Here is a 26103-nt window from a genome sequence, read left to right on the forward strand (position 1 = left end):
AGACTTATGGTTATGTATAAAAATAAAGACCATTACTTCGGCTGAAATATTTGTGATAAAATGATATGAGGCCTGGGAATTGCTTTCTAATAACATCAGAGAGAGGCAAGTGTAGGGGATCCAAATAAAATAAGATTGGCCATAAACTTACCATTACAGAAGAATCTGATAGGCACATGGAGGCTCAATATAGTATTCTGTCTACTTTAAAAAGTTTTTAATTTTGAAATAATTATATATTCAGAGGAAATTCCAAAGAAATGTACAGAGGTCCATGTACCCTTTAGCCTTCCTTAGTGTTGACACCTTGCATAACTATGATACAGTAATAAAATCAGAAAAGCTACATGGTGCCATCAAGAGAACTTATTCAGATTCCATCATTATACACACACTCACTTATATGTCTGTGTAGGTCAATGCAGTTTTGTCACATGGAGCTTCATGTAGACACCACCACAATCAAGATACAGAATTGTTTCATCACCTCAGGTCTTCACTGTGTTATTTTCTTTTTAGTCACATCTGCCACCTACCCCTCTCTCAATCCTTAAGCTGTTCTCCCTCTCTATAATTTTGTTATTCCAAGAATGTTATGTAAATAGAATCATATATGTGACCTTAAGAAATCAGCTTACTGACATCCACCATGGTCAAAGCGAATGCTGCTTCTGTGGTCTTGGTCAAAGCATTCTAGTTCTTCTTCCAGGGGAGGTGGGAGGATCCATCTTTTCATTCCTATTTCTGTGATCTCCGGAAGTCTGGTCACGGCGCATAACAAGTCTCTAAACCATTGTCCACAATCTCGAAAATTTGATGGCCGAAGGCTAATATCCAGCTCAGTTAATTCTTTGAGGAGCCACACGTTTTGGCAGAAGATGGCCCATCCTGCATCACAGACGCTGTCATTATAGCTCAGGTCAAGCTTCTGCAGCCTGGCCAGATGACCTGTCTGTATTATGGATGCTGAAAAACAAAACCACTATCAATGCTAAAATACAAGAATCCTTTCTCTCATGGCTGTTCCCCACTTCCAATAACACAACACAGTAGATCCAATATTAGTAATGGCAAGATTGGTAACTAGTAATGATTTTTTATTAGCTAGCAGCTTTCTTTAGGGCATCTGAAATTGCTTTAGTCACAAATTTCCTCTTTGTGCAGCCCATGTACAACTTGAAAATGCATGTTTTTATCTTAGTAAAGCCCAACACAAAGAATTTTTTTTGGTCAAGTTCCTGCTTTTTACTCCAATGGCAACCCAGCTCTTCCTGCAGACTTTCTCTAATTAAATGCCAGGAATGATGGCTCATTAGCTTCAACTGAGGACCATTAGTAAACAGTCTCCTTGCTGTTTAACACTGTTTAACTGTTCACTGGTCATTCATTCTGTCATTCTTTAGTCAACAATTATTTAATTGAGCGCTTTCCATGTACAAAATATACCTGGATAATTTCTAATCCAACTGAGAGACCTCTAATACACAATTTTCCCTTTGAATAGCACATATCATTGTACTACCTACAATAACACTTTATAAATAATAATGATGAAGCTAAGAGAAGATAACAACTTTCGCCAAGTTAAACAGTACATCCTTTCCTTTTCAGTCAAAGTCAAAATGTATTATAGAGATGAGATGAGTAGTGTAAAATCTCAGAGTTGCAAGGGACCTTGGAGGTCTCCTAATTCAGGATCCAGATCGATGACCAGAGAAGGGTCCCTTTCATAGCTTCTCTATGGTGACCAGCCCAGTTCTGCCTGAAGCACCCATTTAGGTTGCCCCACAGAGTGAAGCAGCTCTCAGCAGGAGGATGCCCTTCCTCTGGGCCCTCATCTGCCTTCTGGTGACTTGCCCCCATCATTCACGTCAGCCTGCCTGAAACCTCAGCTCCTCCTGCTAGCCCCGTGGTGTTGGACAACAGTCAGGTCCCCTCAAATTTTGCCCCTTTGGGATTAAACACGCCTTGTTTTTTTCAATCATTTCTTATACATCATGGCTTCCTGACCGAGTGGGATACTCCATTCCCATTACTTTCCTTTGTGACAGGTTTGATTCCACAGTGCACTTGACAGTTTAGCAGTATGGACACACAACAGTTACACTCAGTCCCTAGATACCCATGTCCATATGTTTCTTCCTTTCTGTCGTTCAGCCTTGCAACATTACTCACCACGCTCTCAAGACATAAGTCAGTGTGAAAAACAACGTGCATGCTTTTTCTCTTTAGAAAAGTTTCTATTGTGGAAATTTTTGAAGCATACTAAAAGTGTACAGATTAGGAGAGTGAATCCCCAAGCCCCTATCATTCAGCCTCAACAGTTACCTTCATTACACCAATCTTGGCTCACCTAGTCCCATCCCCTTTGCTTTTTTCTTTTCTTTTCAGTATTTTAAAGCAAACCCCAAGCATCATTTCACCTTTCCTATATTGTTTGAATGTTCCAATCAGGTGAGTACTGTATTTATTGTATTTTACTATTTTATATTCTTTATGTATTTTTTAATCTGGGTAATTAGATCACAGGCCATGAAACTATTTTTTTCATAGTTTATTATATGAAAAAATTAATGCTGTTATTTATAAAAAACATAAGCTACTAGTGGTTTAAAAATATTAAAGAATGTTTCTGATAGAAATAATAGCAGCAATATAAAAGTGACAATGGTGAAAACCACACATAGTAATACATATTACCAGGTAAAAACTGAAAGGAAAAAATCCCTTGACAAAATGTAAAAGTATAAATTTGATCTAAGAATAAAAACTGGTAGTAAAAATTTTTAAAGCATATAATGGCTGAGCTATGATTAATAAAATTTGATGCAGACAAAATAATTGAAGAAGTAAATTTAATTTATAGACTTTAAATAACATATCTGTTTATTAGTGTCCAAGTCACTCAAAAAATAAAAATAAAAAATAAAACCAAAGGCTGAATCTTTGAGAAGGTTGGTAACATTGATAACCTCTCATGGTAGTCAGAATTCTAAGGTGGCCCCAATATTTTCACTCTAAGCCCCAGGGCAGTAAATATAATGGATTTTACTCCCATGATTAAGTTACGTTATATGGCACAGTCAATTTTAAGAAATGCAGATTATCCAGGTGGGTTTAACTTAATGACATTTCTCCAGCTGACCGCAGAAGAGAAAGGGGGACACAGAAAAGGTCAGAAAGATTTGAACTATGAGAAGCACTGACACCCAATGCTTCTTAGACATCAGGAACCATGTATTGAGGAATGTTGGTGGCCTCTTATAGCTGAGAGCTACCAAGAAAACAGGAACCTTAGTCCTGCAGCTTCAAGGAACTGAATTATGCCAACAATAAGAATGAATTGAGAGTGGATTTGTCCCCAACCTTTAGATGAGAATTCAGCCTGGTTGACAGCTTGATTTCAGCCTTGTGACACCCTAAGTGGAGAACCCAGACAAGTGGTGCCAAACTTCTAACCTACAGAACTGTGAGCAAATAAAGGTATCGTTTTAAGCCACAAATTAGTTTGTTACACAGCAACACAAAACTAATACACCTTTAGGCAGATTAGCCAAGAAAAAAAGAAATATAAAAACATGAATGACCAATATCAGGAATGTGAGAGGGGGTATCATTGCAAACATTAAAAGTATAATAAGAGAATAACTTTATTTCCGTAAATTTAACAAGCTAGGTGAAATGGGCTTTGAGAGATGATGTTCAACCAACTGAGCCACACTGGTCAGGGCAAGACTTATCTTTAATTCATTATAAGACCTCTTGCTAGATTAGGATTCCTTTACCTGATAAGGGCCCATCCATTTAAAAAACAATAGCTAACAATACCCTTAGTGGTGAAAGACTAAATCCTTTCTTCTAATATTGGGAACAAGGCAAAATGTCTGTTCTCCCTACATCCAACATCTGCAGGAAATTCTAGCCCATTAAATAACCAGGAAAAAAGAATAAATGATATGCAGACTGGAAAAGAAGAGGTAAAACTGTCTCTAATTATAGAAGACATGTAGGAAATCCTACAATGTCTACAAAAACAAAACAAAACAAAAAAACCTCCTAGAACTAATAGACGAACTTAGCAAAGCTGCAGTAGAAAATGTAAATACACAAAAATCAATTGCATATCTACATATGTACTACGTCAACGACCAACTGGGAATCAAGGTTCTAAAATAGTACCTTTTATAATAGTATCTTTATAAAAAATGAAATACTCAACAAAATCAAGGAACAGAGTAACAGTTATTAGGGGGGAGGGAGAGAAGGAGGGTAAGTAGGGGAAGGGTTTAGTAAAGGAACTAGTATAAATGACCCATGGACGTGGACAACGAGGTGGGGATTGACTGTGGGAGAAGGGGTGGGCTGGGTGGGGGGGAGCAATGGGGGAAAAATGGGACAACTGTAATAGAAAAACAATAAAAATAAATTTAAAAAGTAAAAAAAATAAATATGTATAGGATCTGTATACCAATGAAAGAAATAAAAAAGGACCTAAATAAAAAGACAGTTGTACTGTGTTCATGGGTTAGAATGCTCATTATAGTAGAGACATAATTTCTCACTGAATTTATCTATAGACTCAGTGCAATCCCAATCAAAATGGCAGCAGGACTTTTTGTAGATGTTAACAAGCTGATTCTAAAATTTATATGGAAATGTCAAGGAACTAGAATAACCAGAACAGTTTTGCAAAAGAACGAAGTCAGAATACTCACACTACCTAATTTCAAGTCTTAATATAAAGCTTCAGTAACATATACACTATATAGCTACTGTATTTACAAAACAGTAGATAAGTAGATGAGTAGAAGAGACTAGACAGACTAGAAATGGGCCCTCACATATATGACCAATTGATTTTTCACAAAGATGCAAAGGGAATACAACAAACAAAAGATAGTCTTTTCAACAAATGTTGCTCATATGCAAAAACAACTTTGGTCCATATCTTACACCTTGTACAAAAATAACTCTAAATGAATAATAAGTCAAAATATAAATATAAAACTTGTAGAAGAAAATATAGAAAAAGTCCTTGAGAACTTGTGTTTTGCAAAAAGCTCTAAGATGCAACACAGAATGCTCTATTCATCAAATTAACAATTTGATAGTCTTCATCAAAACTGTAAGTTTTGCTCTACAGATACTGTTAAGAAAATGAGAAGACAAGCTATAGAATCAGAGAAAACATTTGCAAAGTACAGATCTGATAAAGGACTTGTAAAACCTAAAGAACTCATCAATCCAATTTCTAAACTTAGGAAAAAGATTAGAATATATACTTGACCCCAAAATGCATACAGTTGACAAGTAAGTACATTAAAAAATGCTTACCACCATTAGCCATTAGGGATATGCAAATTAAAGTCACAATGCTTTGTCCCCATCTTCTAATTATAATGTTTTGCCATAGAATTTGTTTTAAAAACAAATTTGTCCCAACTAGATTGAAATATCAGGAAACAATGTGAGTATAATATAAATTTTTTGTTTGCTTATGTGTAATACCTCCATAGAAAACACTAAGTAAATACACAGAACTGTACCCAACTGCGCCAAGTCAGGTCTAGCAATAAAGAAAATCCCCACACCCACACAAACCTCCGAAGGACAATGAGCCTCACCCATCCACATCCAGGTTCAAACTCTCCATCTGACATGAGCTAATCCTTCTTCCACCATTTAAAATAACTCACAAGCTGCAACCCATGGCTGCGCAGCCCTGAGCCTTTGCCTCTTCAATTTCCCCCTTCCTCTCAGCCAGTTTTGTCTTGTTCTTCTCTGTTCTCTTTTTCTTCTTCTTCCCTTTCTCTCTTTGTTCTTTTCCTCTAGTGTACAGGCTGTTAGGTGTGGGACAGAGAAGTAAGCCAGTGAGAGTGCCCACTCCCACAAATCTTAATTCTCTTTCAAGATAAAATGCCTATTTACTGTAAGTATTTATGTATTTCTCAGCCATTTTACACAGATAAAACTGACTAGCATTTTTATTAGTTGCCTATTTTTAAAAATGTGTCACTGATGACGTTTTTGAGTGTTGCGCTTCTAATCATAAGCCCCGTGGTTATTATTGTGTGATTTTTGCATAGTGCGTGATTTTTTAGGCACACATGTCATGTTAGAGCAGAACTGACTGCATGTACACGGAGGACACAGGTACAACTAGCTGAAGTCATTGTTCTGGACCCTTTATCTGGAGGGTTCTCACTGCTTCAGAGACTGGCTGCTGGTGGCTGAGTAGTGATGGGTAGATACCATGTGTAGACGAGGGTAGATGGGAGACAGATGTACTCTCCAATTCACTGTTTCCCAATGGAAGCTGGACACGTAAAGGTGCTTTTAGAGGATATTTGGCTAAGTGTTGAATAGCCTGGAATCTCACAGTGCAAAGATTACTTCTTATTCAATTCTCGTCCTGTCTTTCTAAATTGACATGGAGAAAGTGTCAGACTGGTGCTACAGAATGCCTTCAATCATTACCACCTCTTTTTCTAAAAGAATGAAGGACCCTCTACTCAAAGCCTTCAGCTGGCAACAGTCTAATAATGTCTATCTATGAGTCATGATGATCGGTTTCCTGTTTAAATAAAAGCATTTAAGTTAAAAGAATCAATATAAAGAAAAAGTCAAGTAATAATGCAGGTACCATATGGATAGAGCAAAATTTGTAGAGGTAGAATGTAGATGACTGAAGTTTGGTTAACACTGAGCTGGTTAAGAACACCGAAGGCTCTCATGTATGGGGAGGTGTGGAACTAGTTGCCTGGCAGGAACCTCCCACCACCACATCTATGTCTAGCTCCTTTTATGAAACGTCCTCCACTGTCTTTCTTGTTTTAGAATTGCCTTCATTTGTTTTAATGAGATCTCTCCAAAACAAGTGTTGGGGGAAGGGAAACTGCAAAGAGGGCCACAGGCCCCTCTGCCTTCTCCACCTCCCTGCCCCTGGGCTTGCTGGGCAGGCACATTGGGCTCTGCATACCAGGACTGCTTCGGAACCCACAGATACAAACCCAGGAGAGCCACGTCCTCGGTCACCAGGGAACAGCTGCTTAGCTTAAGCACTTGAAGGGACGTTGAAAGCTTCAGTGTTTCCAGCAGCAGCTTCAGGTTACCACCAACACACTTATTCCAGGAAAGGCTGAACACTTCCAGAGCAGGGAGGTGAATGGAGGCATCAGCTAAAATGAGAGCAATAAGAGCAATAATTTAGGCTTCCATAGAGGTCATAAGCCTTGAATCAGGGGAACCTAGGGTAAAGCAATGTATCAACATAACCAACGTTCTGAAAGTTGTAGAGATTGTTCTCTCCTGCCTGAAATTCATGGCCTCCATTTATGTTGTCTATTTTTATTTGGGAGAAATGTTGGGAATTGTAGAAAAGTAAAAGTTGATTAAATGGAATTCACTGTCACCTGGAATTTCTTTCCTTTACCTCATATTTAAGAAGGAGAAAGAGGCAAAGAGTTTGGGCTGCTGGTCTAGGTTTCCAGCATGTGCTCTGGTTTGACATATTCCACTGTGCAGTTGCTGCTGAAACTCAGAGAGAGGGTCAAAGCTCTCTAGGACTCTGAAACCCCAAATGTGTTTGGGCTTCCTTTACTGTAGTTACAGAGACAAGGAATGGAAATAATATGTTTAGAAAGATTTTTAAAAGAAATTAAAAGAATCTTCTGGCCCTGGCTGGTATGGCTTAGTGGATTGAATGCTGGCCTGTGAAACAAAGGGTCACTGGTTCGATTCCCAGTCAGGTCACATGCCTGGGTTGCAGGCCAGGTCCCTAGATGGGGGCGTACAAGGGGCAACCACACATTTATGTTTCTCTCTCTCCTTTTCTCCCTCCCTTCCCCTCTCTCTGAAAATAAATAAGTAAATTTAAAAAAAATAAAAAAGAAAAAGAATTTTCTGTTTAATTCTTAATTTCCCCTAACATTAAAATTGACCAGAACACCTTATTTACAAGTAAGTAGTTAATTACAGTTTAAAGTTCTTTCTTTCTGCCTTATTTCTAAAAAATAAATTATGTTCAAGAGGAAAATATGTATTCTTTTATAATATCTAGTAAGAAAACCCTTCCAAGACATATGGTACAGAGACCTCTCAGTAAAAAAATGGAATTTTTTCTTCTAAAAGTGACATAGAGAAATATATATTACTTGACTTACTTCTTAATTTATATTGAATTTAATATTGAATGATAAGTTTATGTTAGAAGAGATAGTTTAGTATAATAGTTACTTGATTATGATCTGTTGAATCTGCAGCTGTAATTGGAAAGAGCTGTGTCTTCTATAGAAGATGCAAAATTAAAAACAAAATTCAACATTTTCAAACTAGGAAGAATATTTATAAAATATCATGTTGTCCCCAAATTTATTTGCTGTGGAACTTTTCTAACTGAACATTACTCTTAGAAGTGAAATGTGGTGTGTGTGTGTGTGTATGTATGTATGTATGTGGGTGTGTGTGCTTACCTAACCATTTGACCCCTTTGAGAAGTTAATCTCTCTATCTATATATTTATCTACTTACTTAATATGTAAAAATATCTAAAATATGCTTTGGGTATGCATGAAGAATAAACACAATCCTTGCCTTCAATGTTACAATCTGAGATAACTGCAGACATTAAAAATAAATAAATATATACATACATAATGGTTAATTCTGATAAAGGCTATAAAGAAGATATAGGGGCTTCTGATGTAGATAGTGAGGGGCTGTTAGAAGGGGATGTTTATAAAACCTGAAATCAGAGCTTCCCAGGAAAGAATGGGGGCTAGGGAATTCCAGGGAACAGGAAGGCCTAGAGGCAGGAGAGAACTCAGTGATATGAAGGAACCAAAAGAAGCCAACTGAGGCTGGGTTTGGGGAACAAGAGGGACAGTGGCAGAGCGGTACTGGAGCCACATCACTTGGGTCTTCTAGAGCACATGAAGGAATTTGGATTTTACTGGAGGTTTTTATAAGCAGTATTGGGTAGTGGTAAGATCCATTTTTTAACTGGTAGTGATAAGAGTCAATTTATCTCTTAAATAGAATTTATAGACTCTCTCCTATTAACAGCTAACACTTATTGAGCATTTACTATGTGCCAGGCACTTTTCTATGAACTTTATATGTGTTAAGTCATTTAATTCTTATGAGATAGGATACTGTTATTTAATTTTACATTTTATAGACAAAGAAACCAAAGCACAGACATATTCAGTACCTTGGGTCACAAGACCCAGAGCCAGGATTTTATTTTAGGCAGTCCAATTCCAGGTGCTTTGGAGCCAGAAAATGTGCCATATACCTCCCACAAAATAATTGCAATCAGTTATAGGAAATTCACACAGCCCCATACCCCAAACATAGCTATAGACTGACTCTCTGACCTGGGTTGGCGGAGGGGGGGAGTCCATGATCCCCAGATTAAGAACTCCAGATCTGAAAGGTACATATTCGCTAGTTTTCCTCACCCAGATACGTGGATAATGATATGAGCAATGACTTGAGCAGTACATGGCAAGGACCAAGTCTATGTGAGCTGAATGAAATACTTCGGCTGAAAATGGGGGCAAGAATACCCTAAATCTAGAGTTCTTAGAATCTGGGGTAAGTAATAAATATGCATTTATTTCTAGCAACAGATATTAAAAAATAGCTACTTATTAATATAATACACTTATTTTATTAATAATAGCCTTTGGTCCATAGTACAATTCATTTTTAAGGAAGCATCAACTGACATAACACTTGGAAGGTCAGGGAGGAGGACTTTATTTTTTTCTCATATTTGTGTGTGTGCAAAAACGAGTTAACCTACTAGGCCTGAGACTTCTCTCCCTAGGAAGGCTTGCTTGCAAGCTTGGCCCTTGGCTGACATCTGGCAACTTAATTTGGAAGCATTCCCACCATTCCCTGACTGATAAGGGAGGTTCACTATGCCTAAAGTGTTTGTGTACAAGTAATATGACTTATGCGGGACGCCAGCGGTCCTTCTGTGAGTCTGGAATTTGGTATGTGTTGGGTAGAGGGTGCCTGGGTGGCCAACCCCCAACAAAACCCTGGACGTGAAGGTTCAGAAGAGCCTCCCCTGTAGACATTTTGTACGTGTTGTCACAACGTGCAGGAGGAAAGGAATGTGTCCTGTTGATTCCACCAGTAGCAGACTTTTGGGAGCTTGTGCTTGGTTTCCCCAGGACTTCACCCCATGTACCTTTCCCATTGCTGACTTTGCTTTATATCCTTTTATTGCAATAAATCTCAACATGAGAATGACTATATCTGAGACCTGTGAGTCCTGGCGAGTCTCTGAGCCAGGTATTGGGGCCCCCCACCAGGCACCATGTACCAAATTGCTGGCTGACTGGGTGGTATATTTGGGATAATACTGCAGAATCTCTTTGCTTCGAAATGTCTCCCACTACTTGCTAGTGATACTCTTGTCCTCGAAAAGGCAGAAATGCCAGATTCAGTAGACCCTTGAGGTAGGCTGAGCTGTACCCAAGATCTCCAGGCATGCCCAGGGTCCAGAGAGAGGACAACAAATCCTGTTGGGAAGTGGGTGCTAGACAGTCAGCTGGGCCCACAGGCTACTAACTGCCTCCCTTTTCCCATCAGACTGCAATCCCTATTTATATGGGCACCTCGTTGAAATTACAAGTTACTGTGGGCATGGACCTCCAGAATTGGGTTATATACACTTTAAATTTTAAATGTTAAAGGTGCACATGCCAGAGTTATTCATGTGCCCTTCAGAATGTCACTTTTAAGGAAGCATATTTTCTAAAAAGAAGGCAAAATAGTATGTTACACCTTTGCCTATGGCTGAGTCTTGGAATAATGAAGTTCACCTGTAGGGAGAGACCCGCCTTTCACCCCCATGTGTTACTATAACATGCTTCCTGAGGATTCTCTTACCAAGGGCAGTAAAAGTCTCCCTTTCCAAAGCACAGTTGTTGATTAGTAATGACTTCAATGCTGGTAAAAATCGGAGCCTGCTGAGTAGGTTTTCAGAAGAGCTGCTCATCTTTTTGTTGGCAGATAAATCCAATTCTTGAAGACTCGAGAGTAAAGGAATAACCTGGGCTGTTCAAATAGCAGCAGTAACATGTTTTAGGTACGGTCTCAAACAGAGTCTCTGGTGTTTGGTTCCCACAGTCTCCTTGACTGGCAAGCCCCGCCCTCCATTACACGCTTACACACCACACAAACCAGCCCCTCTTCCCAGTATGCAGTCTGGGTTCTTCCACTTCCAAACCTCTCTCCAAAAACTTTGGAGACAGAGAACTGGGCTCTAATCCTGGCTCTGCTACCGAAGAACTGTGTGACTTTGGACAAGTTACTTAATGTGTCTGAAGTTCAGTTTTCTCAAGAACAAGAATAGCAATTCTACTTCACAGAGTCATTGGGAAGATTAAACAACTTGCTCTATATCTAACGTGCTCAGTACAGTGCCTGGCACACATCAACTGCTTAATTAATATTCAATATCATTATTCTTTTCTCAGAATATAAGTACTAGGAAGGCAATGACATCAAGCAATCAGAACAGATGTCTGTTGGTAACAGCACTGGATTGGGCCTTGAGGGTCCCTGAGGTGTGAAAATGTGGTATCCTAAGCCCTGGTCACCCTGACCCCTTGGTCACTATCACATCACCCTAGTTTATTTTCCTCATAGCATCCCCACTATGTGATGTTTTTGTTTGTGTATTTGTCTTTCTTCCCTCACTGAAGTTGAGTTCTGTGTGTAGGAACTGCTTCATTCCCAGAATGTGCATCAGAACCTGGGACATCAGAGTCACAAACCAAGTAGATAAATACAGAAGTCTAAATTATATAAGGAGGGAAGGAGAACAAGAGAAAGAAAGGTGAAGGAAAGGCAAGCACTTGTGATCCAAATAGATGCAACAATTACTCTTTCTTTGAACCTCCACAGCACTTTGTAGTTCACTGTGTAATTTGGATATTTATTGGATTATTACTGCCCATAGCAGGGTGAAGCTCCTTGACTGTGAATTTTCGTAAGCCCACAACACAGTTGTTGACTAAATAATCTATAATTCCATTTCTTTGGAGCTGTCTAGGATGATCAGATAAAAGAATGCTTAATTAAAAACAAAAAAACAAAACAAGAAAAACATGGCCCTGGCCAGGTAGCTCAGTTGGTTAGAGCACTGTCCTTATACAGCAAGGTTGTGGGTTCTATCCCTGGCACATACAAGAATCAACCAATGAATGAGTAAATAAGTGGAACAACAAATTAATCTCTCTCTCTTTCTCTCTCTATCTCTCTCTCATTAATAAAAAAGAATGCTCAATTATTTAACATATAAAGTTCTCTGCATTTAGTACATACTACATCAACAGAATGAATTTTAATTTCCTTTTTTTTCAAAAGTAAGCAGAAGGAAAACAATGCAATTTGCTACAGCTTTTAAATAATTATTAACTTTCCAGGGCCATTCACCCATGTTGGTGGTTGTGAAGCTACATAAGAGAAGCTAATCCCTCTGTTATATTAGTGGTAACAGTTGAGGTCCTCCAGCAGTTTAATCTCCCTCTGAGCAACAACGTGAGATGTGATATTCATGTTGTTCAGGTGTACCAAGGGAAATGTATTATTTGGAATCTGATGGACTGATAACTCAGGAGAGCCAGTCCCAGGTATGACACGCACATGTAGAGTGAATAGTTATACCTTATAAAGCTCTAGCTGGAGCTCAAAGGGGGGTTATTTTCTTACTTTAAAATCTGAAAGCCTTGAACTCTCATTTTCCAAAATTGAGGGATAAGAGCCTAAGAAATAATTAAGCAGGTTTTAAAGATAGATGTTAGACCTAAAAACCTATTTTACTGTTTTCCTCCCCAAATTGTACTAAAAGCAACTAAAAAATTTCTTTTTATTCTTCTTCATTGAGTCATTCATTTATTCAATCATATATTAAACTAACATTTTATGGGTACCACTATTTGCCAGCCCCTGTATTTGAGCAAAGGGGAGATGCTGAAGGTGACACACCCCTACCCAGGAGGAGCCCATGATCTGAAGAGAGCGCAAGGGCAAAGCCCCCAGGGACAGAGCGTGGCCAGTGTGTATGAGGATGAGCACAGAAGGTGCGGCTGGAGTAGTGCCAATGAAGGGAAAGCGTAGGGAATGAAGTCAGAGTGACAGAGGAAGAGGGCACCCATTCGAACTCTTGGGATCATCTAGGCATGAGATGACCATGGCCTAACCCAAGGTAGCAGAGGTCTAGATGGTGAGCTGTGATCAGGTTCTAGAGGTACTTTGAAGGTTTATTGTGTTTGTAGGTGGAATAAAACCCTTATTCTCAAGGCTGTGCTTGCTGTGTGCTATGGGAAACTTCATTTATACATTACATATTGTAGTAATAACATTATTATGTCCAGGCTAGAAAGTAAGTGTATTAGCTAGAGTTGTGATGTACAACTGTTATACACCACTCTACTGACTTTTTCTGTAAGTTCATTTGTAGCTAAGCAACTTAACTTACTTGTTAATCTGCAAGGCTCAATACCCTTTGTTTTGGCTTTCTCTCTATACTCCTCTCTGTAATGAACTTGGTGACGCTAACAGATTTGTTTCTAAACAACAACATAAATCCAAAATGCTCTCCTTCAAGTGCCATGTCTACCATTTACAGACATGTATAGGAGGACTTTAGGTTCACTAACGTTTACTGGGCATTTAATACATGCCAAATACTATACTGGGGAATTCACAGAACTTTTATGATTTAAGCCTCCCAGTTACTTCATAAATAGTAAGTTTAAAGGTATATCTCAAATTTGCTAAGATTCCAAACATATGTCAAGGTCCCAAAGGCCTTCCTTTGTTCTGCGGCACATACTTAGCAACAGCACATCGCCTGCTGTTAGTGAGCACTGGTGAAGATCCAGGACTTCCAGATGCTCCAGCGTGGCCAGCTGAGCTGGCAAGTCTTCAAAACCTCCACCCAGCTCCCTGTTGCAGGAAAGGTCAAGTTTCCTCAGCTCACCCAAATATCTAAAAGCAGCATCTACAAAAAAGTCAAAATCCCATTCTGACATATTACAAGGTGGTAGGCAGGCATGGAACAGGGGAGGGGATCTGTGTGCAAAAGGGAGACTGAGGAAATACATTAGAAAAAGGCCAACGCTGAAGAATAACTGTAGACTGCAGGTTCCCTACCATCCTCCCCTCTTTGGATTTGACAATGACTTCAAACATACAATGATTCTGCCATTAATGGTTCTCTTACTGTACTTGAGCTTTGGCGTTTTCTTAGAATTCCAGACTTACTCAAACTGTCAGTGAGAAGAATATTATGGGCTCTGTAAGTCAAAGGGAAAACTCAATTTCATTTCATATTTTCCCTTAACATGGATGCTCTGACTATGGATACCACTGAAGCCATGCCTTTTATCAGCACCAATTCCTACTTACTACTGAGCATAAAATAATGCTGACATTTTCAAAAGTAAGAGAAAAATGAAGTGCTTTAATAGCACAGACACTTTTGCCCAGTATCTATCTTAAAGCTAAAATATCCTGGCTTTTTCAGATTCAGCCATTTAAAAAGTTTATTTTTGTAGTCATGAAAGTATATGCTCACTGTAAAAGAAAAACTACATAAAGAAGATTTAAATGACCCATAATCTTATTCCTCAACATAACCAGTTTATATTTTATATAAAATTATAAAAATATAAAAAACATGAAGTAAAATGATATGTACACATAAACACATACAATAAAATTGTATACATAAATAAACTTCGGCCATTGCTAACTTACCCAACAGCGTGACACTCTGTTGCGATAATCCACAGGACTGTAACTTCAGTACTTTCAGATTTGAGGTACTTTTTAATCCCTGAGCAATACTGTTTAGACTGCCACCAATGTTTCTGTTAATGGAAAGATCAAGTACCTCAAGACTTTGCAGCATAGGTAGCAACTGACCTGGAAGGAAGGAAATTCAAACAGAAGAGCAACTCAGTAAAAATGCAGGTGTGCGAGTTGGGGCACACAGGAGGAGATGAAAGCCTCGTGGGCCTTGGGATGGAGTGAGCCACTCATTCAATTCAGGGTGAAGGGAAGCACAGCCAGCTTAGACTCCCAAGTCATCCAATCATGGGCATCTTCACTTTTTGGGGTGGTGGTGGTGAGACTCTTCCAAATTCCACTTACCCACAAATGTTCCATCTTCTGATGTGAGGGTGCAATCCACAAGCTCCAGCATCCGCATCTTGCTCCCTGCTTGGAACTTCTGGAGGATCAGGGGCAAGTTTCCTCCCACTTTACTGTTCCAGGACAAATTCAGCTCTTCAAGTTCAGGTAATGCTTTAAGTGCTTCCCCTGTTACAAAGTGGTCCAAAGATTGATCACTAGTCCACAAATCAGATAATGTATTTCAAAATGAATCCAACCATTACCTATGGAGCATCGAAGCTGGCCAGGTACTGGTTAGGTGCTGAGGAACAAGGAGAAGCAAGGGGAGTGTCTATATGTACAGATCCAGTATACTACTCCTTCCAAAGTTCTGAAGCCTTGCTTATGAACAAATATTATTTTTTTAAAATCCTCCTGTCAGCAGGGTGTTTTTTACTGAGTTGTTTTTGTCCGCTGCTGGGCTTGGACTTCTACCATTGGTTATTCATTGTATGGATTAAGGCTTTGGAGTCCAGGGGCCCCATGTTAAAATGCATGTTCTTTCCACATAGGTGTCATTTTGTGTGTCATCGCCAGTCAATTGGGGGTGGCTTTCTATAGCCATGAAGTATCAGGATCAGGGAGAGAGAGTATAAGATTGATTAGCTTGCTTGCACTGCTCAGGGTCCTGGAGTGTTATGCATTAGCCATCTTGCACTACATCACTGTAACAGGTGTAACGGTGTGGAAATGCCTCCTGACTTATGTTATCTTACCAGTACCACATTTACTCTACACCCCATCTGCCATTAAGGCTAAGAAAAGCCCCTTCTAACAGAAGAGGGTGCAGGAATCCATCCAGAGAGGAGAGAGGCTCTGGGACAGGGGAAAGGGCACAGGAGCAACAGAGATGCACACTCTCTCCTGGACCAAATAAGTTTGGAGTGGGTCCTCAGGGCAGAAACTTTATTTCCTGGTTTCTCAAGGAAATGGAAGATCACAAAAACGATTAGATTAATCAAAGAAAATAAACTACATTTGATTTTCATGCCCAAGTCACAATGCATTTAATTTTCAATTCTGCTACACAATAACCAGCTGCTAACCAGTGGGGCTAAATTCCTCATGTGAAACCACAGAAAGGAAATTTGGGATGAGGGAATAGGGAAAGGAGGAACTACTGCTTACTGGGCACCTATTATGTGTCTGGTATGTAGTAGGCACTTTATAGAAACTATTTACTTATTGAATCCTCACAATAATTTTTTGAGGTAGGTATCACACCCTTTCAGAGATAAGAAAACAGAGGCTCAGAAAGGTTAAATAGTTTGACCATGGTGACAAAGCTAGTTAAAAGTGGGACCAGAATATGAACTAGGATCTGGCCAACCCTGAAATGTCTGATGTTTCTCCTCAGCTATAGGAAGGGTGGGCCAGGGGGCAACAGCTGGCCATTTTGTGGGGAGGGGTTAGAGAGAAGACATTGGCATGAATTGTGTTGTTTTTAAAGAATTCTTTGCAGAGACATAAATGATCAAAATACATCATTGAAATAAGAAACTTCAGATCAAAAGAAAATTTTTAAATATTAATGTCATCGAAAACCAGCAAACAAGTATTTTAGTAAGAAATGGGGTTAGTAGCATGACCAATTTTATCTTCTGCTCTGTTATTCTATGTTCAGCATGTAAACTAACAATTGAGCTTCTATGCTACTTAAACCTTTGCTTTTAGTTGAAAAATCTTGTTTTGATCATTTTTTTATAAAACAAAAGTGGAAGAATAGAAGAGATTATTTTGGAACTGGAGGAAAATTTAATTGCTATCTATTTCAACTCCTCTATTTTACAGATGAGGTAGCAGACTAGAGGAAGCAAGTTGTACAGTTATCTGCATTTAAAGTCCATGACAGCAGGTACCTGGTCAGCCTTCTCTCCTTCTCCAACCTGGAAATTAGCCCAATGCTAGGGACAGGTTGCAAAGCTCTTTAGAAGTTATGCTAATGCTCAACACCACAGTGCCTCAAGCACCACACACTCCAGGAGCAGGTGGGAGGGGTGACCCAGATAGTTTGCCCCTGAGGGTGATGCTGCAGAGGTGCGTTAAGTGAAGTCTTTTACAAGAAGCATTCATCATACCCAGTACTCGAACATCATCAGAGGTAAGTCTGCAACTACCCAGACGCAGGCTTTTTAACTTGTTGACAAGATGCATTTGCTCAGTGATTAAATGGAGGGTTCCACCTACGAAATCATTCCAGGAAATGTCCAGTTTTTCCAAGTCTGGGAGAAAAGGCAGCGAAGAAACTAGATGTGAACAAAAGAAAATACAGATTAGCATATGAAACTTGTGAGGCGTAGTTTTCTATTTGTCCAAATAATATCACTCTGAAAATACAATGATATCTCTGTAAGATTTTATAGAATCTTCTATACTGTTGAGGAAATGGTAATTTTACTGTTCCCACCACTGTTGCTGTAAAGTGTATATCAGTCCTTCCATTTTGCAAAACCCTCAGGCTGATGGCCTACACCGCTCTCTGGGCCAGGATTGCTGAGGTTGCAGGGTCCTATTACCTTTTCCTTTTTGTCTTGATTACCTGGGCATCGCCACTTAAGAAACTGCTGTTATACTTAAATGGACTAACATGGAGATTTCGACTGGCACAAAGACTGATCAGAACCTTCTCTGAGTCTCTGCCATTGCTCATTAAAAGTGAAGTTAGTCTCTGTGAAAAATATTCTCCAAGGCCATCTTTATGTCTGAAACAACAAGAGTTTTGAGCGGTAATGCCAACACAGAGGCGGCAAAGCATGTTTGCTTTCCAATATCTGTCTTGCACGTTAAAATGGAGGCAGCAGTCCGGAACAGGATGCTGAGCTTCTATAGTTACAGACACAGCAACTCCAGACCCTCCAAAATTCTGAGGCCATGCTCAGAAGCGGAAAATTGTTTGCTTTTCACTAGCATTCAAAGCATGGTAGCAATTTCATCATGTTCACGATGACCCTAACTTTATGAAGCATGAAGTCTATTGAACATATTGAGAAGGAAAAAAAATAAAATAAAATCAAGGCTCCTGGGGCCCACTCTCAGAGATTCCAAGTTGATGGGTTTGCGTTAGACTCAAGTGCCTGCATTTCTATAAGCTCTACAAACGATTTTGACACGCGGGCATTTGAGAACCCTGGGCATGGTTCGAGTTCCCTCTTAGAGAATTGTCCAAAGTATAATGGCATGGATTTCAATGAAAATAGCCAAGGACTCCTCATTCAAAATGTAGTCCTTTTGATACATTTTTGTTGGTAGACAGATCTAATTTGATTAAAGGATTGATTTCAAGTTTCTGAGAAAAAGAGGGGGAAAAGGTGGTGATGGCAGAGTGGGCTCCGGGTTCTTCACAATTAAACTCGTGCTTGGGTGCAACAAGCAGTCATTCCTGGTAGTTATACTTTTCATTCCACAGATAACTAAACAACACAATTCCCCTTTAAATTCCCAAGAAGTTTCTGTTCTATGGCTGAGTTTCATGAATTTATAACAAATGCAAGAACAGATGTTTTTCAGGGAGCCAAAGGCAATCAGTAGGGAGGTAAAAATGCTCAGAAAAAAACCAAGCAAATGAACTTTCTCAGCTCAAATCTTTGAAGCTTGAAGAAGGATAAATTAACTTGTTTTTTTAAAAAATAGTGGTGCGACTGCTGTTCCTGAGTAGTCTGGGGCCACCCTGCAGACCTTGGGGAGCAAGTGAGTTTTTGCCTTGTCATTTCAACCTACAGGCCCCATGTTCCTCTCTGTGCAAAGTCAACTGCATACAGACCCATCTCCCTCACGTCTGCTGTCGTTAATCTGCAGTTATTCAGATCTAGACACTTGTCGACAGCCTTTTTGCCCAGCTTCTGCAGGAACTGCTCATTTTTCTCCGTCCTGCTTCCCAGTTCCATTTCTGAAGAAAGTGGCTTAACTAAGAATAAAGAACAACTTGCTGTTAATGACAGACAGTATTAAAGATGCATCATGATCACAATAAAACAAGTGAAAAGACTGACAACAACACTGAATGGGTCCCGTGTGAAACCTGAAGCATTTACCAGGGCCCAAACCTGTGTTCCTAACTCCAGGTGCTCAACATTGACCACTCCCATGATCCTTTTCTTACGAAAGAGCCCAAGGAACCTCGGTGGCTTTTCTTTCCTGGCCTGACCTGGGCTTCTCAGCATATAGACAGAGTTGTGTTCCTGAAGAAGAGGCAAGCTTGCTAGCACAGCGTTTAAGGCGAATGCTGCTGGAACGATGCACAGATAGATTTGGTGAATGCAACTGCCAGGTGAAGCACAGGTATTTGCCTCCTAAACAAGCAGGTGAGCAGGGGAGGCCTTGCGATCACTACCCATGAGCTTCAGAGGCTACAGGGAGTGAAAGAAACACTTGCTGCCCGTTTCCTCCATCATTTAATTCACAAATCCTGAGAGCCTAGTGCCTGGGAAAGCTTTATATTTTCTGAGCGCCTGCCAGAGAATACATTCAGAAAGCCTCATTTGTCCTTTCTGTAATTAGGAACTACTTATGAGGAATCTCACCAAGTTCCTGTGTAATAACACTATACTAATGATATCACTACAGTGATTTAAAAAGCTGTAATTTTATTGAGCATCTATTGTGTACCAGTTCTGCATCTACTGCATGTGCCTGCAATTAAGACGCATGTAAAACATATGATGCTTTTGTAAGGAAAAATCAATATGCATATACTGACAGTGACTTTAAAGAGGTTTTGTAAGTGAAAATGTACAACTTAAAACAGAGACAAAGAGTATGCTGGAATCCAGTAGGAAAACATGTTATGAATGTGCAGTAATATTCTACTAATCCTGACAAAAGCATAAAACTACATACTAAAAATATATACATATATGAGCATACTGGTACCAGTGACATTAAAAGGTAGTAGGATTATAGTAGTAATGAATTTAGACTGAAACATTAGTAAGGATAATAAAAACTTAATCTCTCCTCCACAAGGTGTCTTGAGACTTGCTGTTTTTAAGAAAGCGACCTGCAGGGTGTACGTCTTTGCTGGGATGGTCTGCGTTGGCACATCCACCAGCAGGTGGCAGCACCTTCCACCAACTTACCTCTCAATTTTTATCAGGACCTTCAATTTTTATCAGGACACGTGATGCAAGGCAAGGTATTTTATTTTGGGTAGGGTTGCCAGATTTAGGAAAAACAAAAACAGCACGTCTAATTAAAACTTCAGGGAAACAAGGTACCGTTAAGTGAAAATATGTCACAAATATTGCATTTATTTTGCCCAGCAATCCTAGTTTTGGATGGAACAGAGAAGAGCGGGGGATGGGAGATAGGGAAGGACTGCCTCTTACGTGCCAGTGAGTACAGAACATTTTGTTTAAACTTAATGCAAGTTGTCACAGTTGTACTGTTTCGTAGATTTGGAAACTCAGACTGTTAATAACTAAGTAGCATAGTAAGAATTTGAACCCAGAACAGTGTGCTCCAAAGCCCATTGTGTGGGTGTTTTAAATTTGGGGGGTTTAAAAATTTCTGTGCATGGTGTCCTATTGCTTTTTTTTATCTCCATAGGCTCAACCTACAATCATGCTCAAGTTCCAGCCCCAACAAGTCTTTTTCTTTGTGTTCTCAAACCACTTCCTCCTGCTCACCTGTCAAACGTTTGGGAAGGATGGTTTGTACTTGCTCCTCCCACTTCTTCATCACATTTACCAAGTTACCCACTACATTCTGGCTGCCACACTCGCCTACTCAAATAGTCTCAAAAGTCACCAACAGTGACCTACCAATTAACAGATTTGCTCTGTCATGTTTGATACGATTGGCAAGTCCAAGACAGTACAGTTGAAAGATCTGGTTAAAATCATAGGTCCACTGGGTGAGCAAGTCACAACTTCTCTGAGCCTTGGTTTACACATCTATAAAATGAAGACTATAATTCCTGCCCAGTTCCTTTCTCCGGAGTATAGTGACTTATCTTTACTGGGGCCTCCCAGGGAGAGAGGACTCGCAGAGTCTTTTATATGAGAGGTACTTGGTAAATGTGTGGTGAATGAACAAATAATTAATTGAATGAATGAGTGAGTGAATGAATAGTAGCTTTACGGTTTTTTAATTACCAAAATAAATCAATATGATAAATCTCAAAACGCCTACATATGAGTACCAACTTATGAGACTGTGTTTTTTTGTTTTTTTAATCTATGAAACCCTCTCTTTGAAGAATATCTTATGTCACAGTTAACATATGAAATTGGTGAGTCAGAGCTGCTGCAGGTGGGCTGAGGGCCAATGTAGATCCACTGAGGTGGGAGGGCTGGCACTCCATTGGGGGTACAAAGCGATAACATAAGAGCAGTCTGGGGAGTGACTGAGGTCTTTTACCAGCTGCTTTACCACTGAACCAAGCTCTAGAGTCTCCATCCAGGTGATTCTGTGAGCTAAACAGTATCTTCTCATTATTTGCCAACTTAAATCTGTATCGGTTCCTGTTGTTTATGACCAAGAATCCCAATGTTTTCATAAAACATTATTACATGTTTGTGATGAGATCACAAGTTCTTGTTTTCAAGAAGCTACCTGTCTAATGGAGGGGACAGACAAGAACGCCACAGTCACAATACAGAGAAGTGCAATGATGGAGGCCTGGAGAGGGTGCAGGGTAGCACACAATAGTGAGCGACAGTAAGTACCTCTGGTCTGGTGGATGGGTATTGGCAAGCTTCCAAGAGAAAAGTGGTGCATGATTGGCACCTTAGAAAACCAATGGGAGTCAGCAAGATGTGTGGGCATGAGGGAGGGGTGTACAGGGGAAGGGTGCAGAGGGAGGATGGTGAATCAAGGGAAGGTCTTTCTAGGCATCCCACTTCAAGGAACACGGCCAGTTTAGGAAACTGCAAGTGAATCTGAATGTCGGGAGTAGAGGATGGACATGAGGCTGGGGGAAGGCAGAGGCCATGGAGAGATAGCCAGTGGATCCTGAACAACTTGAAGACCATTCTTGGGAGTGTAGACTTTCTCTTCAAGGTAAGAAGGGCTCAGTGAAGGATTTTAAGCAGATGAGAGACACCATCATAAATGTGTATACAAACAGCATCCAGTCGCAGTGTGCAAGACAAGTTGGTAAGAGAACAAGACTAGAAACAGAGGAACAAGTTAGGAAGCTGTCACAGTGGTCCAGGGAAAAGATGAGAACCAAAAAGCAATGGAGAGGATGATCCAGGTCTGAGAGCCATTTGGGAGGCAGAATTAACATGACTCCAGGAGCCACTGCATTTTGAGAGAAATGGAAATAAAGGAGCCATGACTGACTTGAGCAGCCAGTGTTTACCAGCAGGATAACCAGCTGCCTGTTGATTTAATCATGGTTTTAGGTATTCATTAACCATGTTCCTGAAGCTCCAAACCACAATTTAAAACAAATAGCAACAATTTTCTAATAGAAATTGTCTTCTTTTAGAAGTATACTTTAACTTCCTATTGACAAAAATGCAGTTAAAATACATCTAACCTATTTATAGGCAACATGATCTTTAATACAAATAATCTGATGGAAGTAAGGGTAGGAATAAATGAAACAACACTGGCCATGACAATTGTTAGAGAGGGGTGATCATGGGGACTTACACTGTTCTAGATATTTTTGTGTATGTTTGCATTAAAAGTTTTAAATGTTTTTAATAAATATTTAATTTTATTAATAATAAATTGATGGCATTGTACATGCCATCATATTGACAAATAATACAATGCTGTCTTTGGAGAGCAATTTAACAATATTTATTTTCATAACCCTCAAATTTGTAATCTCTATTCTGGGAATTTATGCTTTAAAAGAAAGCTAAAATTCCATGAAGCAGGGAATAAGGGAGAGGGAAAGCCAAATATAACCACTGAAGGGCAAAATAGGAATTTATTAAGTAATTATGGCAGATGTGGGTAATGCAATATTATGGAGCTGTTAAAATTATGCACAGGAACATCATGAAGCATTATAAGAATTGAGCAGTATATGTTCCAGAAGCAGGATCACTGGTTCATTCAACAAAAGAGGGATTTGTGAGCTACTGTAATTGCAAAACATGCCCATTCTGGCCCCCAGCCACCTCACTGACTTGTCGCTACTACTCTCCCTCTGCCATCTCTCACCCTGCTTCAGCACCCCGGACTTCCTGGCTGCCTCTCAATACTCCGGGCTCAGTCCCACCTTGGACCTTTGCATCTACAATTCCCTTTTTCTGGAAAGCTATTCCCACAAATATCTATGTGGCTGGCTTTGCTCCTCCATTCTACATAGCTGACTTTATTCAGACCTCTGCTCCAATGCCACCAATTGAGAGACTTCTTTCCTCCACCCCTGTGTAAAATAGCCCCTCCATCCCATCATTCTCTACTTAGTCTGCTTTACTTGTCTTCATATCACTTATCAGCACTAAAGTTGTACCTGCATTTGGTTCTTTGTTTACACAAGGTCCTGTTTTTCATGGCTGTATTGTGAACACTTACAAAATACAGTAGCAGGCACATAGCAGGAACTGGATTAATGGTTGTTGACCGCGTAACTGACCACAAATGCATGGACATTAACAAAAGATTGAAAAGAATCTTGAAGAAATGATCATTTGTGTTAGAATAGAAAGAAATTAGGTATCTTCTCTACACCTTTCTGTAGTATTATAGTACTTTTTGACAATTTAAAATAAAATTGGCCAATGAAATCATTTAAGTAACATAATAAACATTTCGCCAGAGATTCATACTAGGTTTAGTTTAACCCAATGATCTCTTTAGGGGAAAACATTATTCTAAAAAATAAAGAAATAGCAGCAGTCAGAAGTTTACCAGTGTCTAATGGGGCAGGCTTCCGGGTCTCACCGCTGGGCTGGGTATCAGTCGTTTCAAAGTCATTGCTCTCTTTTCTGCTTTCAGCTTTGGAGCACCTGAGTTTTGAACCCCGGAAGAATTGGCTGATAAACGAAGTCTGGGGTTTAATTTCTCCATCTGAGGAGTTCTTCTTCCTTGTCTGATTCATGGTCAAGTTGAAGGAGGTCTTTTTCAATAAGACATCTTCTTGTTATTTTCTGTTTTCTAGGACTTCTGAGAAAAAAATAAGACTGTCAAGCCTGGGTAGAATCAGAACTTTCTGACACGAGTTTTCAATTCCACCTTTTCCTTATGTTTTTTATTGCTGGTAATGTTTAATGTAACGATAAGAATGATGTAACCCAGGATCCAGGAACCAACAGATGGTAGCAGATGTAAGTCCAAAGCAAATTTGAGTTTTTACCTTTGCCCTATTTTACTGTGTGAGATACAGGTCATTGAATACCACTTTGTCAAGTGCATCAAATGTGTCAATGGATTTTACATTTCAGCAGTCAATTAGTTACCTTCTAAGAAAGTTAGTAAAAGACTATTTAATAAGGGGACTAAATGGTAATGAAAAAAATACAAAGAAAAAAATGATTGAACATGCCACTAAGCTGTCTGAACCTTCGCAAAACTGTCACCCAGAAGAGCTTGCTTTCCGTGTCCCCGGCCTCCTCTCTCTGCACACTACCGCTTTCTCTCTTGGCATTCTTACTTTCTCTACTCCAGCCCTTTAAAGGACATTGGCAGTCAAGAATTCATTCATTCCCTAAACAGAACCTACTATGGGCCAGATATTATTCAAGATGCAAGAGACTCAATGAAGAACAAGACACAGCTCATGTCTTCACCTGGTAGAAAGACAGATCTGTATGCCAATGATTACCCTGGGAGAAGGGCCATCAGGGAGGAGACCCCAACAGTCAGAGAACCCACAACTGGACTGAGCCTGCTTTGGAGAACAGACGTGGAGCAGTGAATGTCTTTGCCTGGGTTTTGAAGAACTGGGAATTAGCTAAGAGGAAAAGTAAGGGCACAGTATCCTCGGCAGAAAAAAAACAGCAGGCTCCAATGCTCACAGGCATGTGGAACATAATGATTGGCTCCAGGAGTGAATTCTGGTTTGTGGGTAGCAAGACACACAGGGAGGATGAAGGTAAGTGAACAGTCTGGTATGGTTGAAGGCTAAAGATTCATGAAGGTCACCCTGCTATCCCTCCTGGGATTTGCTTACATTTTAAGAGAAGTTTAAAGACAAACTAAAGGAAGTTTCAGATTCTGTTAATAGAATTTAGATCCTGTTCTTGGGCCGGGACCCAATATTCTTATATTCTTCAAACTATAATGTTCATGACTTCCTTCCTATAAAATAGGTCTTTCTGTAATATTATGTTCCAGAATGGGTCAAGAAACATTTTTCACAGGGGATCCTAAAAATGACCTTGCAGAACCCACCTTCATGCCTGTGGGATGGAATGTTCCATACACCCGAGCACTATTTTAGAAGTCACAAATGGGCATCCCTTTCTTTTTCAAATTTTCTTCCCTAATTAAATCGAGGTCCACTTGGCTCAGATTTACCCAGCACTAGAACTGAACAGTTTCCCCAGGCCACAGCCCCACGGCTGACCAGAGCCTTCGTGGGTTGGTTGAGAAAGAAAGACCTTTTAGCTCATGAATTCAGCCACAACCTGCAGCCTTAGCTGCCCCATCGTGATTCCACTGTCACCCCACCAGCGTTTCTCCTTTTGCCCCATCCCAAGACTTACCTCCATGGTCATTTTCACTCAATTTCACCTTTTGGAGATATGTGCAGAGCCATTCTCTGGAGAGCCATCCCAGTAGATGTTTCACTTTCCCCCCCTACATGAACTGACTCCAACTCCAGAATCTTAAGAAAACACTACTGATGGTGCTCCAGGATGTGGTAATTTACCCGATGGAAACCCCACCTGGCTGGGAGGCCCCGTCAGGTCCCCTGTGCAGATGAGTTCACTGCGGGGCAGCGTGGGAAGAGCCAGGCAGCCAAGGAAGGCAAGAAACCGCACCAGACTCAAGGGA

General features: G+C 39.9%; 1 protein-coding gene across 1 annotated transcript; it reads right to left on the minus strand.

The window, feature by feature from the left end:
* Positions 1–15: 15 nt before the first annotated feature.
* LRRC31 (leucine rich repeat containing 31) lies at positions 16–24325 on the minus strand. Its single transcript, XM_090275651.1, has 9 exons — positions 24016–24325; positions 18962–19105; positions 17280–17447; positions 15181–15348; positions 14785–14952; positions 13859–14026; positions 10906–11073; positions 7011–7178; positions 16–966 (listed from the first exon to the last, which is right to left on the minus strand). The coding sequence occupies exons 1-9, from the start codon at positions 24203–24205 to the stop codon at positions 635–637; spliced, it is 1674 nt and encodes a 557-aa protein (XP_090131777.1). The 5' UTR covers positions 24206–24325; the 3' UTR covers positions 16–634.
* Between the last annotated feature and the right edge of the window lie 1778 nt (positions 24326–26103).

The sequence above is a fragment of the Furipterus horrens genome, unplaced genomic scaffold, assembly GCF_987537825.1.
Source record: "Furipterus horrens unplaced genomic scaffold, mFurHor1.1.pri manual_scaffold_1, whole genome shotgun sequence".
NCBI classification, from domain to species: Eukaryota; Metazoa; Chordata; class Mammalia; order Chiroptera; family Furipteridae; genus Furipterus; species Furipterus horrens.